The sequence below is a fragment of the Saccostrea cucullata genome, unplaced genomic scaffold, assembly GCF_032062105.1.
Source record: "Saccostrea cucullata isolate Sc308-1 unplaced genomic scaffold, CSIRO_AGI_Scuc_v1 ctg539, whole genome shotgun sequence".
Lineage (NCBI taxonomy): Eukaryota > Metazoa > Mollusca > Bivalvia > Ostreida > Ostreidae > Saccostrea > Saccostrea cuccullata.
Window position 1 is genome coordinate 98,158 of NW_026927933.1, and position 21,591 is coordinate 119,748.

The following is a 21,591-nucleotide window of genomic DNA, read 5'->3' on the forward strand; positions in this document are numbered from 1 at the left end:
TGGTATGGTGAATGCATGGACAAGTTAAGGAAAAAATAGACACTAGGAGTAAAGTGATTAGTGAATTCAGTGAATTCAAAGACTTCTTAAGTGAAGATAGTGTTTTATTATTGTTTTTATGACTTATGTGAATATTTTTCTAAATAAATGAATTTATGCATTACTTTCATTGATACACATTGTTTATTTAAAGATAAACAATTGATACTGTAATAATTTTATACAGTGTAACCTTATTGAATCCCCAATCATCATTTGATACTTGATGAAATTTGATGTTTAATCAGAGATTGATTTGAACATATTCATTTGATATCGGTTGGTTCAGTTGATATGATTCTTGGACAGTAATGTCAAGGTCTTATGTGTCAAAGGTTTTAGGCAGGTTTGGTGTTCAGTGTCAGTGAATTGTGTTTTGGTGATGCATTTATGGATTCACATGGTGTTTGATTCTTTAATTTGGTTTGATTTTATTTTTATGCTTATTTGCTGGATTGTTGAATTTGTTGTACATAGATATTGAGTTGATTCCGCACTTTGAATTGAAACATTTGCCTGATATTTCAGAGAATGTCAGGAGCCATTTAATAAAAGGGGGGAATATGTACATGTAACCAGTGTAAGTAATTAAATGTTTCAGTTTTAATTATTTCTATTATGTGTGTTTACTGTTTGTGTGAATGTCCACATGTGAGTGTTTATTTTTGTTAGGTGTGACGTACAAGTATTTGACCATTTCCGGTTTGACCAGTTTCTATTAATAACTTTTACTAACTTTCCCGCGGCTAATAGTTTTCATGCACACTCGGCGCTACACCCTTGACGGGAATAGTCATACTACATCTAGTAGCTGATTTATATAGTGTGCCTGGTAAATATATTTATAACTTATCTATTTCCTATTATATTTGTAATTAAAAGTAACGTCAGTAAGGATTTGTGAATGTTTATTAATTATTATGACTTTATTTCAGGTTTTTTCTTATAGTATTGCACTTGATTAAAATTTTGGTCAAACCTTAGAATTGACTTGTGTCTTATTGATGTAATACGGAACCCAAGATCTATCGATATGGTCTACAGAAAGATATGGACTGGCCATGAATTATGAAACTTTTCTTTCAATGACTTTGAACTTAAATGACCTTGGCTCTAGGTCATAACACACCCTCAGGTCATAAACCATCTTTGTGTGAAGTATTAGATTAAAGTTCTTCCATAAGAAAGATATGTACCAAACATGAATTATGAAATTTTTCTTTCAGTGACCTTAAACTTGCACAGATGACCTTGGGCCAGGTCATGACACACCCTTAGGTCACGAAATTTTTTTGTGTGAAATGGGAACATACCAAGTTTATCCATAAGAAAGACATGGACCAGACACAAATTATGAAATTTTTTCTTTTAGTGACCTTGAAGTTCCCCAAATGACCTCCTTGGGTCAAGGTCATGACACACCCTTAGGTCATGAGGAATCTTTGTGTGAAATGTGAACATACCAAGTTTATTCATTAGTTCACATACCAAGTTTATTCATTAGAAAGATATTGACCAGACACGAATTATGAAATTTTTCTTTCAGTGACCTTTTAGTATCCCAAACCCCTTACCTACATATTTACACCAAAACACAAAGCACCTGCTAGAATAGAATGATGGATCATGAAACTACAACCATTTAAATTTACTGTGATCTATACTCCCGGAAGCCAAAACGCAGCTGTTGTACTTTCACGCCAGGAAAATACAAACAATAATACTCCGAATCAAGAACAAACAAGCGCAGAAGACTATGTCAATTTTGTAATCGAACATGCAGTACCAAGGGCAATGACCATAGAGGAAATTGAACAAGAATCTGAAAATGATCCTACTCTGCAACAAGTACGGGAAAACATAACTTCAGGAAACTGGACCAAATCGGACAAAATTTTACCATTTTACCATATCCAATCAGAGTTATCAGTTCGAGGACCCATTGTACTAAAACAGGCTTGAAAGATCATCCCACAATCCCTGCGGAAGAGTACATTAGAAATCGCACATTCAAGGAGTTGTTAAAACAAAGGCACTTTTACGAGAAAAAGTTTGGTGGCCAAAAATGGACAAAGATGTTGAAACCGCTGTATTTTCATGTCATGCATGTCAAATGGTATGTACAACAAATCAACGAGCACCCGTTACGATGACAGACCTACCCACAGGACCTTGGAAAAAATTTAGGAATGGATTTATGCAGACCATTCTCAACTGGAGAACAAGTATTAGTAATAGTTGACTACTATAACAGATACCCAGAAATCGAAATCATGAAGTCTGTTACTTCAGAAGCTATAATTGAACGACTAGTGAGAATTTTTGCAACCTATGGTTGAAGAAATAGAAGAAATAGTCACAGACAACGGCAGAAAATTCATATCAAATGAATTCGAAAATTTCTTAGTGCAGAACAGAACTAAACATCACAGAACTTTACCGTACTGGCCTCAAGCTAATGGAGAGGTTGAAAGGTTCAATGCATCACTAAAGAAATCTGCACAAATCGCAAAAGTAGAGTGCAAGGACTGGAGATTTGAAATATATAAATTTCTCCTAAATTATCGGAATACACCGCACAGCACAACAAGAGAATCAACTGCAAAATTAATGTTCGGCAGAGAATTGAGAACAAGAATTCCACAAATACCACATAATCAAAGGAACAGAATTCTTAACCGTCAGGACAGAAGAAATAAAATTCGAATTAAAACCTATGCAGACCGATTGCTCAACGCAAAATCTGTCAAATTGCTTGCGGTGGAGGGAGTGCTGATAAAGAACAATATGCCAAAATCCAAGTTAGACACAAAATGGAAAGGACCGTTCACAGTTATATCTCACGAGGGCAGTGCTGTGAAGATTGACATTAATGGTAGAGCTACTTATCGAAACATCAACCATGTGCGACCCTTTAATGGCACGCGACAATGACAGTTTTATTTATTATTCAAACATTTGTTGCTGAAGCTAAGGCACTTGACTCTTAAGAAAATATCTAACCTCATTTTAAAAATATTTTATGATCATCTGTAAAGTATAAATTCAAAGAGGGGAGGATTGTAATGTTTTAGAATTTACTAGAATTGTTACACAATCTGGTCATAATTGATTTGACACATAAGCAAAGTTAGCTCTCTGACTCTCCCAGAGTTCAGTAACCTACCGACATTAATCTGAAATTGATTCACCTACATTTCCTGTTTCCCAGGCTCTGAAGACTATAAAATATAAAATGATTTTGGTACAAAGACACTTACTTGCTTACTGATATCCAATGTAGTCAGGCTGTATATTTGTGCTTATTAGATAAACTATATAAAATATATTCCGGTGTTGTTTCTGATATATTACAGTGATTAACACAATTTTCCTTAGTTTTTCTCTCAAAAATAGCACAAGTACTTAAAGCTCACTACCGACATGTGGCATTTGACTTAATTTTGCCCTTACGCATGCCTAAACATTTAATTCGAATTAGTTTCGCTTAGCGTTCCCACAGAGTTACAGTCCCTGAAACGTTCTACTTTCCCATTTTTCCGTTCGCTCACCGCTCATTCACCGTTCATTCAGCGTGCGTTCACCGTTCAGTCTCCATTCACAGTATTGTGTTCACCGTTCACCATGCGCTCGCGTTCAACGTTCACAAAACGTTCACCATTTGCTCTTCGTTCCGTTTACTTTGCGTTCACCTTGCATTCACCATTCACTTATTGTTCAGTCTTCATTGTCATTCGGAACCTTGAAGTGAAAGGACTTATCTTTTTGATGGTAAGGATTTACATGTTTTTAATTACATAACTTAGATGTCGTGTTTGAAGAATAACTATTTCATTGCAAAAATTATCTATTATATTTATATTTCTATTATTATAACTCAGCTGTTACTTTATTCATGAAATTTTCCTGGAAAATAATACATAAAGTACCTACATGTATGTAGAACGATGCTAAAATATTAAATTTAAAAAAGGGCAATGTACAAATGCTTCACGCACGGCAACAATTTGTTGTAATGTTAAAGACAACAAATCATTAATTGATTTATAATAATTAATCCAAGTCTTTCACAAGACAAGAATACACAAAAAATTATTTCTATAGTAACACGTATTTTAAACTACACGTAGGTCTGAGAATTATGAACAGTACTGCAAATATTCAGTTAATTAAATATCTTTAGAACTAATTAAATTGATAGTGTGATTTTAAATTTTAGAAAAGACCAACTGTATAAAATAGTCTATTATTAGAATAGGAAAATTCTTTCCTTCACTGTACCTAAATATATGTTTGCCATTCAGTATAATTCAGACCCCCCCCCCCCCCCCCCCCCCCCCCGGTGCCTTTTCTCCCGAAATAAAATTCTTAGTGAGTATTTTCAGTATATTTTAACTAATATTTAATGTGTATTGCAACTCAAGAAAATCAGTCTTAAAACAAACATCAAACAGTCATTAAACAATACTATTTTAAAATATACATGTGCCGACAGTAGTATTTTAAATTGGCAGGGAATGTTTTAAATTCAATTCAAAACTTAATCCTTCCAAGTATATATTCCCATTATTTATTTATTTATTCTGTAGGAATGCAAAAATCAGATCTAGAAATGATAGGGGAAAATATTAAAACTTCTTGGAAATACTAAGTGACTCTTTGCCTTCGGCATGTTCAGTGAAGCGCAATTTCCACACCTCCACTGTGTCGAATTATTTTGATTAACAGGACAAGCAAGTGGACTTCCTGTGAACCGTGTGAACTTGATGAAGGAAAATAAAAGCCGATGATTACTGTCAAATGGATTTGTTAATCTAAAAAATTTGATTACCTTTACTGCTTGGAATATTTAGGAAAAATAATATTTTTTTTGATACAACAGATATCTGATAATCGGGAGGGTATCCCTCTCTCTCTCTCTCTCATAATTTCTCTGTTCAATAAAAACTATGACATTACTTATTTAGTTTTGAAAATTTAATCTATTACAAATAATCTGAATGCCTCTTTCCATCATCTTGACCGAGTATAATCACGGCCGGGAAATGTCTACAGATACATGTAGAAGTTAGCTAAAATAATGATCATAAAAGAATACAAAAGACATATATTTTGCATTAGAATTTTAAAATACGAGTGATTTTATGCAATACGTCAACAGACAGTTGTGAATTAAAAAAAAATTGGTTATTTTACTCAGAATCGCCTTGACACGGAAATTAGAATGACAGAATAATAGAATAATTTCAATGCAAGGAAAAGATCGGAGGCATTCCGAATAAATCCTTCATCTTGCGTTCACCGTTCATTCACCGTTCACTTTGCGCTCGCGTTCGCACTCCGTTCGCATTCTGTGTTCACTCACCATTCACACTTCATTCACCAAGTTGCATTCAGCATTCGCACATTGTTCACTCACTGTTCGCTCTGCATTCGTTCACCATTCATTCACCGTTCAGGTGGGAAAGTAGAATGTTTCAGGGACTGTAAATCGAAGTTATTTTATGCGCAGGAATTAGAATAAAACTAATCCGCATTAAACAGGTTGGAAAGAATACTCGAAATCGGGTATTACTGTACAGCAGGAAATTAACTCGCGGAGTTAATTTTCGCTATATTCGCGGAAAAAGAAATTCCGTGAATTCAACATACAGTGAATAATTCTTAAAACGTTTTATAAAGATAAATTGAAATTTTATTATTTACTGTGATTAGATGTAGACTGTCTTTATAATTATGCGAGTGTCTGGATCAATTACAAACACGTAGTTGTTGCTGTTTTAAAAGCTTATTAATTGTTTAATTCATTTCTATAGCTTACGATTAATTTTGCCATCTAGTAGAAGTGTGATGTAATTATTTAATAAAACATGTTTGTTTAATTTCACCCGTGCGTATCACTCAGTCATAACCTCTAATCAAGGCAATTACTTAGTAAACAGGGTAACGACAATTAATTAATTTCAATTATATGATTAAAAGTTCAACATTTTTACTACGTTATAATTTTTTTCTGATTTGGACCCGGTAATAAACAAAAAATAAATGCATTATTTGGCTTCAAATCGGGATCAGTCTGGTGTTTCGTTATTATTCAATCGGGATCAAAATCTACACAATATATAGACTTTACTTTTCTGTCTGATATGCGCGATATACAGCTCATATACATTACAGACTTTCGTAATATTCTATAGATACGGGAAATAACACTTCACACAATATATACCTACAGAAAATGCTTGCAAGTACTGCTTAAGACATTTTTGATTTTTCCTTTTCCGCGAATTCAAACGACCGCGATTTGCTGAAAATTGAACAAATCGTGATCTTTTCCGACCGCGATTTTAACCTGCTATACAGTATCCGTGAAATCGCGTATTATACCCAATATTAGGGTATCGTTGAATACGTGAAATCGGGTATAGGAGGTGTAATCACCTATTAAAACTTAAAAAATGGGATTGCGCATGTTGCCGAATTAACTTTCATCTAGATACAAATGTTTTCTAAAGGTATCACTAGCCAAGTAAGAATTTGGGCGTAAGGATTAATGCGCTCAGGACAACAAATACCCGTGGAGCTCAGTACATTTCATGATCTGCACACAAAAAAGGCGTTCATTTTGCTTTATGTTTTTCATAATGTTGAAAGTATTTGCATCTTCCTCATGTTCATTCCCAACACAACAGAATTGTAAAGTGGAATTAGGGAATTTATAATAATTTCACATCAACACAACAAACATGAACAATTTGTAAATAAATCAAATTGTACGGAAACACATTTCACACACAAGATAAATGCCATGTTTAAACAAGGGACTGTCTATCGTATCTAATTATGCGTCATTAATTACTTTCACATTCATCTTGTGCATATATAAAATCAAATTCATTTAAGAATGTATAGATTATGTAATGGTAAAAATGTCTAAAATTTCGGCTAAAAAAAACAAACTCTCTCTCTCTCTCGAATTTTTTTTTATCATTCATACATAACTGCAGAATATGTCTCCAACATTTTAGCAGAGACAGTGATAATTTCAGGAATACAGCTTATGAGAGAACATAACTGTTGATCGTTTAATTTTGATAAGTCATCAATATTTTACCATTTCTTGGCGACTTCAAAGGGGGGGGGGGTGCTAAAGGCTGTACCGGTTGTTACTGCTCTCTGGGTAAAAAACAATTATCAATTATTCCTTATCCGATCGTAACTTTAAGAATTATTGGACCACCTCTGACAAAACAACCTCGACTGTGTTCTGCATGTGTCCAAGAGACCTCTCCAATCATTGAATTAAATGTTAATGCAAAGTTTTTGCTATACGTCTTTGAATGTCACGGTCAGTTATATATTTTTAATTGTAGGGAAGACTTATTCATCAAATAAAAATAATATTTCCAACATTGTTGTCTTGGATGAATAGAATTTATCACATCTTCAAAATATTCGTGCTTAAATTGTTTAAATTCCAAAACCATTGAGGTGAACAAAAAGCAACCTGTTATTTTCTAACACAATATGATACTACAAGTATTGAAAATAACTAAAATTCATGTTTACCTTTTAACACATTTTTTCATAATAGATGAGTATTAGGAAAAGTTATTGCAATGGTAACAAGAGGCCCATGGGCCACATCGCTCACCTGAGAAGCTTTGACCATTCTGTTCTTTACCAGATTTCACCCTTGTTATACATAATGCATCCCCACCCTACCCCACTGATCATAATTTAGACATTTTGAAATCTACACTACCCCATGATCCTTCCATGGGCACATATGTTTCAGCTTTTTTGGCCCAGTGGTTCCTGAGAAGAAGATTTTCAAAGATTTTTCCTACATATTTCTATGTAAAACTTTGATTCCCTATAATGGCCCCGCCCTTCCCCCGGGGGTCATGATTCCTACAATTTAGAATTTACACTACCCCAGAATGCTTCCATATAAGCTTCACTTTTTCTGCCCCAGTGGTTCTTGAGAAGAAAATTTTCAAAGATTTTTCCTATATATTTCTATATAAAACTTTGATTCCCCATTGTGGCCCCGCCCTTCCCCCGGGTGTCATTATTTGAACAAGTTAGAATCTACATTATACCAGGATTCTTCCACATAAGTTTCAGCTTTTCTGGCCCAGTGGTTCTTGAGAAGAAGATTTTCAAAGATTTTTCCTATATATTTCTATATAAAACTTTGATTCCCCATTGTGGCCCCACCCATCCCCCGGGGGTCATGATTTGAACAATTTAGAATCTACATTATACCAGGATGCTTCCACATAAGTTTCAGCTTTTCTGGCCCAGTGGTTCTTGAGAAGAAGATTTTCAAAGTTTTTTCCTATATATTTCTATGTAAAACTTTGATTCCCCATTGTGGCCCCGCCCTTCCCCCGGGGGTCATGATTTGAACAATTTAGAATCTACATTATACCAGGATGCTTCCACATAAGTTTCAGCTTTTCTGGCCCAGTGGTTCTTGAGAAGAAGATTTTCAAAGTTTTTTCCTATATAGTTCTATGTAAAACTTTGATACCCCATTGTGGCCCCGCCCTTCCCCTGGGGGTCATGATTTGAACAATTTAGAATCTACACTACACCAGGATGCTTCCACATAAGTTTCAGCTTTTCTGGCCCAGTGGTTCTTGAGAAGAAGATTTTCAAAGATTTTTCCTATATATTTCTATATAAAACTTTGATTCCCCATTGTGGCCCCACCCATCCCCCGGGGGTCATTATTTGAATAATTTAGAATCTACATTATACCAGGATGCTTCCACATAAGTTTCAGCTTTTCTGGCCCAGTGGTTCTTGAGAAGAAGATTTTCAAAGATTTTTCCTATATATTTCTATGTAAAACTTTGATTCCCCATTGTGGCCCCGCCCTTCCCCCGGGGGTCATGATTTGAACAATTTAGAATCTACACTATACCAGGATGCTTCCATATAAGTTTCAGCTTTTCTGGCCCAGTGGTTCTTGAGAAGAAGATTTTCAAAGATTTTTCCTATCTCTTTCTATATAAAACTTTGATTCCCCATTGTGGCCCCGCCCTTCCCCCGGGGGTCATGATTTGTACAATTTAGAATCTACACTACCCCAAGATGCTTCCACATAAGTTTCAGCTTTACTGGCTCAGTGGTTCTTGAGAAGAAGATTTTTTAATGACCCCACCCTATTTTTGTCTTTTCTTGATTATCTCCCCTTGTGAGGGGATATGTCCCTTCATTTTAACAATTTAACCAAGGATGCTTTGTACCAAGTTTGGTCAAAATTGGCCCAGTGGTTCTTGAGAAGAAGTCGAAAATGTGAAAAGTTTACAGACGGACAGACAGACGGACAGACGGACGGACAGACGGACGGACGACGGACAAAATGTGATCAGAAAAGCTCACTTGAGCCTTCGGTTCAGGTGAGCTAATAAGTACCACAAATAAAATAACAAAGAAAACTGTGACATTTTGTCTAGAACCAATCAGAAAGTGCGTTGTATAGCATATTATAATGAGGTATAAGATAGCGATATAAAAAAAAAAATAGACAACAGAAGGTAAAATCTATCCTGTCTATCAAATAGTATAATAAAGAAAGGGAGTGGCTACAATTTATATGAAATTGTAATGTCCGACGAGGAATTATATTCCCAAAAAGTAAGACAAGAGTGCCTAAGGCGCAATTGAACACTCCATTTATTTAAGTTTGTTTGATTCATTAACATGGACAGAACGCAAAAACTATAAGAAATGTGAAAAACTTGACTATGTAATTCATATTTGAATATGACTGTACCTCAATATATATTGGGAATGTATTATAAGCTCATGAAAAGATGTACACATTTGACTTTTATGTATAACATCCCCCCCCCCCCCCCCCCAAAAAGAAGAAAATCCTGTTCACATGACTTCTCACTCTCAATTTTCAAACAAATGCATAAAATAAAGGTAAAATAGCATATCTTGTATCGACAAAAATGCAACCAAAAAATTAACAGTGTCTTTGAATAAAAATGTCCATGCTAAATTGACATTAAAAAAATCTCTTTAAAAGATACTCATCTTCAATTAGCTATTTCCAACATGTTTTTCCGTGGGTATTTATTTAATCTTATTTCATTTTCTTCTTTACAATAAAATTGGTATTCTATTATGGCAGAGATAAACAATTATGACTCACTTATACTGTACTTTCCAACTGTTAGGAATAATTTATATTTTACCAAATCAACAGTACTGAGGGAACCAATGAGATTGCTTCGAGGTCACGTGATGGTCAGTGCTTTGAGGTTCCTTTGTTTACGAAGACGTGCATCCTCATCTCTGTGGAATTTATTAACTTTTAAAGTCATTCTGACTTTGTTTGCTCGCCATTGAATGCGTTAAAACTTGTGAAATAGTTACAGAACTACTAAGAACATTTTCCTAGAGTGGTATAATTTCTGTAAATACAGAATGCCACGATCCGCGAGGCGGGAGGTTGATGCTGCCATTGTTGAGCCCCATTGTGGGCCAGGCACTGCTTTATCTCATACACCCAATTCTGGGTTTGAGAGTTCTGAAAATACAGAGCCCAATTTTGGGACAAAGACGCAGTCGAAAACCAATTTTGGATCTGCGGGAGACAGGAGCATTCACATAGCTGACTGCGAACCGAGCGTTGGAGATTACGTAACAGAATCCCGATCCAGCACCCATGCTTCTGAATCGGGATCGGAATGTCAAAAAATGACGACTTCCGGCAAAAACAAAAACAATGCAGCTGGAGAAATGATGCCATCGGCATTGGAGACATTTCTCATGAAACAGACTGAGTTAATGCAGCAAATGATGGTTAATATGAGCCATGTGCCAAAAATAAGCCAGCCAACGGCAACCATAACTAGACCACTGGACGAAAATGAAAACAATTCATACTCAATCGCATTATCCGAGGAGTCGCAAGGAAATTCGGATGAAGAACCGGATGCGGATTGGACGAATGAATTAGACAAAATAGCTGATCCAGCCGCAATCGAGGATGATATTATAGAAGAAAAGGACTCTGATGACTTACTTTCTTCTATGGAATTATTCTATAAACAGGAAGAAAAATGTTCTGGTAAAATTGAAGACAGACTAGCAAAAATTGTAAATGATAGCATGAGGACACGTATTGGAGAAACAAAAAAGAAAGACTTACTGGCAAAACACATGAAACCACAGAACTGTGAGAAAATAACAGTCCCTAGAATTAACAAGGGCATCTGGTCAAGCCTGCCAAGGAAAGCATGGGACCAAGACTTAAAACTACAACACATACAAAGTACTATGTGTAAAACCTTTTATCCATTGATACACTTAATGGACAAACTTCTGAAAGCACAGACTGGGAAACAAGGACTTACACAGACAGATGTTACTGACTGTTTTGCTCTGTGCAATGACACTTTCAAACTTTTACAACTGGGGTTCTCGGAGATGTCACAACGAAGAAGATTGTCACTCAGACCTGAGCTGTCTAACGAGTACAAGGCATTGTGTGCAGCAGAAATTCCTGTCACAGATTATTTGTTTGGGGACGAACTAGAGAAACAAATCAAAGAAATAACTGATGCCAAAAAAGTCAGCAGGAAAATCACAGACAAACACAACCAGTCTCAGCGATACTCCCCCATTTATTCAAATTTCAAGAACCGTTACACACAGAACAGGCAGAACAGCTTTAAGTCTCCATCTAATGGACGACATACAATGAATAACAGGAACAACACCAACAAGAGCTCTTTTTTAGAGAAGCGCCAGTTCCAGAAATTTCAAAGGAACAAAAAAGACTAGAACAAAACCCTACAACTGTAAGTACTGATACAAGAAACATGAGACTGAAAAATAACCCTGACAATTTTGTGGGGGGAAAAATTTCTTCATTCAGAAATAAATGGTCAGAGATCACCTCTGATCCCTGGACTCTAAATGTTGTATCAGGTTATGAAATTGAACTTGCAAGTGAACCCTTACAAAAATTAGTTCCAAGGAACATAAAATTTTCTATGGCTGAGGAAGAAGGTCTAGATAGGGAAATTTCTAAATTCTTAGATAAAAACATAATTGAAAAAGGGAATGATTTTTATTGTGATCAGTATATATCAACAATCTTTCCTCGTGAGAAAAAAGATGGTTCAATCAGACTCATTTTGAATTTGAAAAAATTTAATTCAGAAGTAGAACACATTCATTTCAAGATGGACACATTAAAATCAGCTATAAACCTAATGAAACAAGACTGTTGGTTTGCTTCCATTGACCTAAAAGATGCCTATTATTCAGTCCCAGTAACAAGGGCAGACAGAAAATATCTCCGATTCATGTGGAAAGACCAATTATTTCAATTTACCTGTCTACCCATGGGATTATCTACATCCCCACGAGTGTTCACAAAACTTTTGAAACCAGTTCTTTCACAACTGAGAAAATTGGGTCATTCAATAGTGTGCTACATAGATGACTGTTTGCTACAGGGTGATTCTTATTATTCTTGTAAAAACAACGTGTTAGACACAGTAACACTTATGGATAATTTAGGACTAACAATTCATCCGGAGAAGTCAATATTTGTTCCAACTAAAGAAACAGAATTTTTGGGATTTTTATTGAATTCAGAAAAAATGACTGTGTCAGTAACTTGTGAAAAAGCAGACAAAATTGTCCTACTGTGCAAAAAAGTTCTTAGTAAAGTTGAAATCTCTATCAGAGACTTTTCACAAATCATAGGAAAATTGGTTGCATGTCAGCCAGGTGTCCAGTTCGCACCACTATTTTTGAAAGACTTAGAACATGAAAAAGAACAAGCATTAAAATGTGCTAAAGGTGATTATGATTCAGTTATTAAAATATCAGAATCAGCACGAGACATCTTATCATGGTGGATTAACAATCTCCATACAAGTCTGTACCCTATCAATAGACCCGAACCACATGTGGTGTTAGAGAGCGATAGTTCAGGCTTAGGATGGGGGGGACTACTCCAAGGTGACTCTTCAAAAAGAACAGGGGGACACTGGTCTTACACAGAACAGCAAAACCACATCAATTATTTGGAACTGTTAGCTGGGTTCTTGACCTTAAAAAGTTTTTGCTCTATCATGAAAGACTGTCATATAAAACTGTGCATGGACAATACAGTAGCTGTTGCCTACTTGCAAAATATGGGAGGTAAAACTCCGACATTACACAACTTGGCACGAGAAATTTGGCTTTGGTGTAAACGTCGAAATATTTGGTTAAGTGCATGTCACCTTCCTGGTAAGAAAAATTATGAAGCAGACAAACTCTCAAGAAACTTATCTAAGGATATGGAATGGATGTTAGACAAGACTGTATTTCAAAATATTTGTGAACAGCTTGGAACCCCTGACATTGATTTATTTGCTTCCAGAATCAATACACAGTTGACTACATATGTGTCATTTTTACCAGACCCCACAGCAATTGCTGTAGATGCTTTTAGCTTTGCATGGACATATGATAAACTATATTATATGTTTCCTCCTTTTAGCTTGTTGGGAGAGTCATTCAAAAGATAGAGACAGACAGATGCAAAGCAGTTCTGGTGGCACCTCTTTGGACAACTCAGCATTGGTTCACAAAATTACTCCAATTACTGGTGGAACCACCTATTCTAATACCAAAGCGACATCATCTATTAACTCTTCCCATGTCACCAAACGAGAAGCATCCACTGTCAAAAATGCGACTTTTTGTGTGCAAAATATCAGGGAGAGCCTCAGACAGCAAAATATATCGGAGGACATTGCAGACATTTTGCTGTCATCTTGGAGACAATCCACACAACAACAATATTGGACGTATTTCCATAAATGGATGCTATTTTGTGAGCGAAAATCAATTAATACATTTCAAGCATCTGTAAATAATGTTTTAGAGTTCTTATTACAATTGTACAACAGTGGATTAGGTTATAGTGCTGTGAACACAGCAAAGTCATGTATTTCTTCAGTGTTTGAAATTATTAATCCAGAAACTAGTCTTGGTAGCAATAGTTTGATTAAAAGATTTATGAGAGGCATATTTAATAAAAGACCATCATTGCCTAGATATGCATGTACATGGGATGTTTCATTAGTTTTAGAATATTTGAAAACTCTTATTCCTGTAAATACTATTAGTCTTAGACTTTTGAGTTGGAAGTTAGCTATGTTGATTGCTTTATTGACAGGACAAAGATGTCAGTCTTTACATCTGATAGATATTAGAAATATTTTGATATACAATGATTTTGTAAAAATTCATTTCGGAGACTTGTTGAAACAATCCAAACCTGGCAGTCATTTACAACCTATTGAACTTGTGCGATACAAACAAGATGAACGCTTATGTGTAGTGAAAACTTTACAAGAATACTTAGGACGTACAAAATCTTTGCGTGGCGAAGAAACACAGCTGTTCGTTAGCACCATGACACCTCATCAAAAGATTTCCAAACAGACAATTAGCAACTGGATAAGGACTGTGTTAGAAAATTCTGGTATTAATGTAAAAATGTTTAAGGCTCACAGCACAAGAACAGCATCAATGAGTGCTGCAAAATCCGCAAATGTACCAATTACGACCATTTTGAATGTTGCCGGTTGGAAATCAGATTGTACATTTCGAAAGTTTTATAATAAGCCATGTAGTGAAGAAAAAGTGAATGTAGGAAATATTATTTTGGAAAATTATTCAAAGTCATGAAATCCAATTGTGTCGCTTTTGTTTTAAAATGTCAATACATCATCATGTTAAATGCAAGTTTATTTTATATTAAGCTAGTCGAAAATAAAAGTTAACTGTTTGCATTTGTTTTTAATATATACAATACATTTTGAATCCTTGGAAGTATTGTCTCTAAAATCTCATTGGTTCCCTCAGTACTGTTGATTTGGTAAAATTAGAAAATTAAATGAATATTACTTGTAAGATGAAATTTGATTATAATTTTACCAAATCAACTTAGTACTGAGGGATCAAATGCCCATCCCATACCCACCCTTTGTATATGGGATGCTGGAAATCATCTAAATCAAAATGGATATTATCATTATTAAAATTACATCAATACTTCCAAGGATCTCTGAATACTGACCATCACGTGACCTCGAAGCAATCTCATTTGATCCCTCAGTACTAAGTTGATTTGGTAAAATTATAATCAAATTTGATCTTACAAGTAATATTCATTTAATTTTCTAATTTCACGTGAAAGGGACGCTATACAATTTTCAGTAAAAATGCATAACACGGCGTTGGTCATTTAATTTCTTTAAAGTTTCACATTTTTTGAATAGTGCACAAATTAGAAAATTAAGTATATGAAATACTTTATTGGGAAATAAAGAAAAACGAAGTGTACTTATTTGTTTTTAGAAATTATATTGAAAAATGATAACGCCATTGTGTCTTCTTTGTTACCCCAGCAGTATTTGTCGTGTAATTTTAAACTTATTTGACAACCATATAAATTAGATTTAATAAAAATAAATCCCCAAGATACTGATGTACAAGTAACAGTAACTGGCATAATGTGCTGTTGCTTTATTCTTTTGTTTTTATGGAAAGTTGCACGAATACCCGATTTCGCGGATTCAACGATACCCTAATATCAGGTATTATACGCGATTTCACGGATAATACCCGATTTCGAGTATTCTCTCCAACCCGTTAAACTCCACGTGTGAACTCGGTTCAAATTTAATTCACAGTAACTTACGTTTAATTCCAATTAAACTCTCCGTGTGAACAGGGCATAAGTGTTTCATTCTGATGATCACTGTGTACATACTTAGAAATTCTTCCTCCTCTTCACCAGCTGCTCCTGAATTACAAGAACGCAGCATGTTAATAAACATGGCAGCCTTTCTTTTTCTTTCAGCTTGCATCTGTTTTTCCCTTGAAGTCTGAACCAGCTTCTCTCTGGCAGCCTGAGCTAATTTGTCCTTAAGTCGCTCCTCAACTATTATAATAAAAAGAATTCTTATAATCACATTTAAAACCATAACAAAAACATTGCTCCTAAATTATCATGGTAGGTTTCGCCTCCAAGTTCAAGTTCAATTTATTCACTCAAATTAATTAATGGTACATAAGGTTCTATGTACAATATACACAAAAACAATATACCAGATACATGTGAAATGGCGGAAATACATTCAAATTATATGCCATGTTCACATGGAGAGTTTAATTTAAGTTAAAAGTAAGTTACTGCGAATTTAATCTAAACAGCATTCACATGGAGAATTTAATACAAATTGTGACAAGATAGTGGTGTTTTTCTTTGAAGTTTACTGTTCTGTATTAGCAATACAGAATGGGACTATGGTGGGTGGATCTACTTCCCGTTCTGTATTTGCCCTATATATTGTCTTGTATTAGCCAACTATACTGTATGTAAAATACAGCATAGTCTAAAAATAAATCTGAATGAATTTATCAAAAGCACATACAAATAGTAAATACTGATGTTTTCCTACTATAAATGTTGGAGAAATATTTCCCTGGGAATGTAAAATGTAAATTTCTCAATCACTTTTAAAATGTATTCCACACAGAATCTTTACATAATTTCAATCCAAACAAAAAGAATGGAAAACATCCACTCTCCTCCTGCAAAATCATTCTAGTCCATTTGTGTTTTTTATTTTAAAAATTTCATCGTAAATCCTTATCGTTGATGACAGCCGCACGTCTCTTTCACTTCGTTTTTAATGTCACAATTTAATTAGAAAATAAAAACCTGTGACATCAAAGTCCATCAAAGAGTTTTCTGTATATCCTGTTTTTGTTTATCTAGTTAAACCGGGATTTTAAAACCCCTGAAATATATTATGATCAACTTCCATCTACAATAGACCACAACAATTACAGTTAAATCCTCTACCTTATCCATTAAGACTGTCTGTCTATCGCTGGATTACGTCTACCCCATTAAATTGTCAAAACTAATCTGACCAAATCTTATGTTTTCCATAGAAGTATATATACTGCTGATGTGTACTCCCAATCAGGGTCTCATCTACAGAACTCTGGCGGAAGCTTGGATGCTGCATAGTTATAAAGTTGTCGAAGCTATTTTTCTTTAATTGATCGTGTCAAAAAGCATTTAGAGAACTCGACAGGTTCAGTATCATAGATACAAAGAGCGATATATGGTAAGTGTCTCAATTGGCACCTTAAAATGAATATCTTAATTTTACTTTATATATATCTTTAATTTGTACAGCTTTATATGCAACCTTCATTGGTCATTTTCATTTTGATCAAAATGCCATTACTTTAGAAATATGACATCATACAAATCACGTTTTCCTGCCATTTTAGCATATTTTGCATAAAACTGCTCATTTTCAAGCAGTTTTTCTTCCAGAAAATATAAAGCGCAGCCTAGAACAAGCTTTATATTTTTACCAAAGGTGTATCTATCCAATACTAATTAGTGACATCTGTTTTTCCCTTGAATTAGTGCGCTCTATGTTTCCCATAAGAAAAAACATCAAGACAAGAGGCCCATGGGCCACATCGCTCACCTGAGAAGCCTTGCCCATGCTGTTCTTTCCTAGATTTCCCCCTTGTTATACATATTGTGACCCCACCCTACCCCCAGGGGTCATGATTTAAACAATTTGAAATCTACACTATCCCAGGAAGCTTCCACATAAGTTTCAGCTTTTCTGGCCCAGTGGGTCTTGAGGAGAAGATTTTTTTAAAGATTTTTTCTATATATTTCTATGAAAAACTTTGAGACCTTATTGTGCCCCCCCCAAACCCCGGGGTCATGATTTGAATAATTTAAAACCTGCACTAACCCAGGATGCCTCCACATAAGTTTCAGCTATTCTGGCCCAGTGGTTCTTGAGAAGAAGATTTTTTATAATTTTTCTTTTATATTTTTATGTAAAATTTGATTTCCCATTGTGGCCCTGCCCTACCCCCGGGGGTCATGATTTAAACAATTTAGAATCTACACTACCCCAGAATGCTTCCACATAAGTTTCAGCTTTTCTGGCCCAGTGGTTCTTGAGAAGAAGATTTTTAAAGATTTTTCCTTTATATTTCTATGTAAAATTTGATTTCCCATTGTGGCCCCGCCCTACCCCCGGCGGTCATGATTTTAACAATTTAGAATCTACACTACCCCAGAATGCTTCCACATAAGTTTCAGCTTTTCTGGCCCAGTGGTTCTTGAGAAGAAGATTTTAAAAGATTTTTCCTTTATATTTCTATGTAAAATTTGATTTCCCATTGTGGCCCTGCCCTACCCCCGGGGGTCAAGATTTGAGCAATTTAGAGTCTACACTACCCCAGGATGCTTCAGCATAAGTTTCAGCTTTTCTGGCCTAGTGGTTCTTGAGAAAAAGATTTTTAAAGATTTTTCTTACATATTTCTATGTAAAACTTTGGTTCCTCATAGTGGCCCCGCCCTACCCCCTGGGGTCATGATTTGAACAATTTAGAATCTACACTACCCCAGGATGCTTCAGCATAAGTTTCAGCTTTTCTGGCCCAGTGTTTCTTGAGAAGATTTTAAAAGATTTTTCCTATATATTTCTATGCAAAACTTTGATTCCCCATTGTGGCCCCATCCTACCCCCGGGGGGCATGATTTGAACAATTTAGAATCTACACTACCTCAGGATGCTTCCACCTAAGTTTCAGCTTTTCTGGCCTAGTGGTTCTTAAGAAAAAGATTTTTTAATGACCCCACCCTATTTTTGCTTTTTCTTGATTATCTCCCCTTGTGAGGGGACTTGGCCCTTCACTTTAACAATTTAAATTCCCCTTTACTCAAGTATGCTTTGTACCATGTTTGGTCAAAATTGGCCCAGTGGTTCTTGAGAAGAAGTCAAAAATGTGAAAAGTTTACAGACAGACGGATGGATGGACAGACAGACGGACGGACGACGGACAAAATGTGATCAGAAAAGCTCACTTGCTCAGGTGAGCTAAAAAAGGCATACTTTTGGCTTTTTTGATAGATAGCAAAAATAGCATTATTTCTAATGTCATTTACAGCTAGTGAGTGCATAAAAATGTGAAAAATATATTGGAAATATTTCTAATATAATCTCTTCTACAAAATAAATATCAATTAAAAATATCTGAATGTCATTCTAAAACGTTGATTTTTAGGGGGCCAAGATATATACTTCTTTTGGGGTGGAGACTCATGCTATGCACTCGTCCACCCCCAAATTTGTATCTATGATACAGAACCCGTCTCATTGTCAAAATAATAGTTTAATTTGAACCAATTAACTGTGCAATAAATTACTTCGCATGAACTCCATGTGAACGCTAAGGGAAGTGAATTCGAATTAAATTTTGATGCATGTGTAAAGCCCAAATTAAGTCACTGGTCACATATCAATAGTTAGATCTAGTATCTGTGCTATTTTTGGTTGAAAAAAAGAGGAAAACTAGAACTGTCTAATAGGGACAAATACTCCCCGCTGGGTTTTTCAGAATAGGTGCCAGCTCACAATTTTATAATTTTTCCATTACTTATAATATTTGTTTAAACAAACATTCCCTGTGGTGTAAGCATTAATTATAACAAATAATTATCAACTGGTTGCATTATAGCTTGACAAATGCCCCTCCCCACAAACACACACACATATCTTTCATGTGGGACATGATGCTCTGAAATTAGTCAATTGATATTTTCAAATTTTTAGGTCACCTGAGTAAATTCAGGTGACCTATTGCTATCCGTTTTCGTCCGTTGTCGTGCCTTGTACATTAACATTTGAACATTTTCAGCTTCTTCTCTGCAACCACTGAACCAATTTCAACCAAATTTGGCACAAAGCATCTATGTATGAAGGGGAACAAAAATTGTGAATTTCATGATCCTTGCTCCCCTGGGGCCTGAGGGGTGGGGCTAAAACCACTAAAATTAATGAAATCTTTAAAAAAAATCTTCTTCTTTACTCCTGGACATCTAGCAGTCAAACTGTTTGCATGATTGTAACTAGAAAACTGACCAGTCAGCAAGGGCCCCGCTGAGGGGTAGAAATATAAGGGTGCACTCATGGAAGGAGGATTTTACTTGATTACATTTTTTAAACCAGAAGTCTCTGTCGAGACTGAAGCTCTACTGGTTTGAACTTATAGCAAAGGAAGAGAAAAGTACTTAAGCAGCTGGGATTTGAAACTAAATAGAATAATGATCGTTGATAAAGTCTCTTTATGTTCTTAGTGTAGTCTACTTGTGTACCAAGTTATACTGAAATCAGACCAAAACTGTAGGAGGAGTAGCATTTTGAAACAATTTTACAGACATTTCTATTCTTAGTAACCACGGCAACACCGTTCATCAAAATTAAAATTCGATATACAGAATTATGTATCTTAGTGTATTCTACTTATGTGCCAAGTTATATTGAAATCAGACCTAAACTGTAGGAGGAGTAGCATTTTGAAACAATTTTACAGATATTTCTATTTTTAGTAACCACGGCAACACCGTTCACCGAAATCAAAAACCGATAAGTATAATTATGTATCTTAGTGTATTCTACTTGTGTGCCAAGTTATAATGAAATCAAACCAAAACTGTAGGAGGAGTAGCATTTTGAAAGAATTTCACAGAAATTTCTATTTTTAGTAACCACGGCAACACCGTTCATCAAAATCAAAAACCGATATACAGAATTATGTATCTTAGTGTAGTCTACTTGTGTGCCAAGTTATACTGAAATCAGACCAAAACTGTAGGAGGAGTAGCATTTTGAAAGAATTTCACAGAAATTTCTATTTTTAGTAACCACGGCAACACCGTTCATCGAAATCAAAAACCGATACACAGAATTATGTATCTTAGTGTAGTCTACTCGTGTGCCAAGTTATATTGAAATTAGACCAAAACTGTAGGAGGAGTAGCATTTTGAAAAATTGTTTACAGACAGACGGACGGACGCCGGACGCATTACTATCGCATAAGCTCTTCTGGTCTCTGACCAGTAGAGCTAAAAACAGTATGTTACCGGCCCCTGTGCTCACACACACACACCCTCCCCGGGCCCATTTCTAGAAAATGAGTATTCAGTACACTGCAGCGCCTCAATATAAACAGAAAGTTTACTGCCAAATATGGGCTCCTGAGGGCAAAGTACACAGCATATAAATACTACATGAAGGAGAATAATTTTGCAGCGTTAATGACATTACAAAAAACTATTTTTCAATATTATTTCAAACAAGAGGCCCACGGGCCATACAGGTCACCTGAGTATTGTGCAACAATTAAATTTGGTTTGTGTCTTCAACTAATCCATGAGATTCACAATTCACAATTTTGAAAGAGGCACCATTGCTTTTATAATTATTAACTTTAAGCATGCTTACTCTATTTACTTAATACCCAGAGGTAGATCAGAGTAACAAAGAGAAAATGCACTTTAAGCATGCTTACTCTATTTACTTAATACCCAGAGGTAGATCAGAATCTATATAGCCCCGCCCTAGCACTAGAACCCCTGACCCTGGGGCCATGAATTTCACAATTTTGGTAAAGGA

General features: G+C 35.4%; 1 protein-coding gene across 2 annotated transcripts in view; it reads right to left on the minus strand.

The window, feature by feature from the left end:
* LOC134275905 (splicing factor, suppressor of white-apricot homolog) overlaps positions 1-21,591 on the minus strand; it is a 225,753-nt gene that overhangs the window by 52,336 nt on the left and 151,826 nt on the right. For both annotated transcript variants that reach the window (XM_062758184.1, XM_062758183.1), the window contains one exon: positions 15,854-16,024. In XM_062758184.1, coding sequence (XP_062614168.1) covers positions 15,854-16,024 — 171 coding nt within the window. The remainder of the gene's footprint in view (positions 1-15,853; positions 16,025-21,591) is intronic.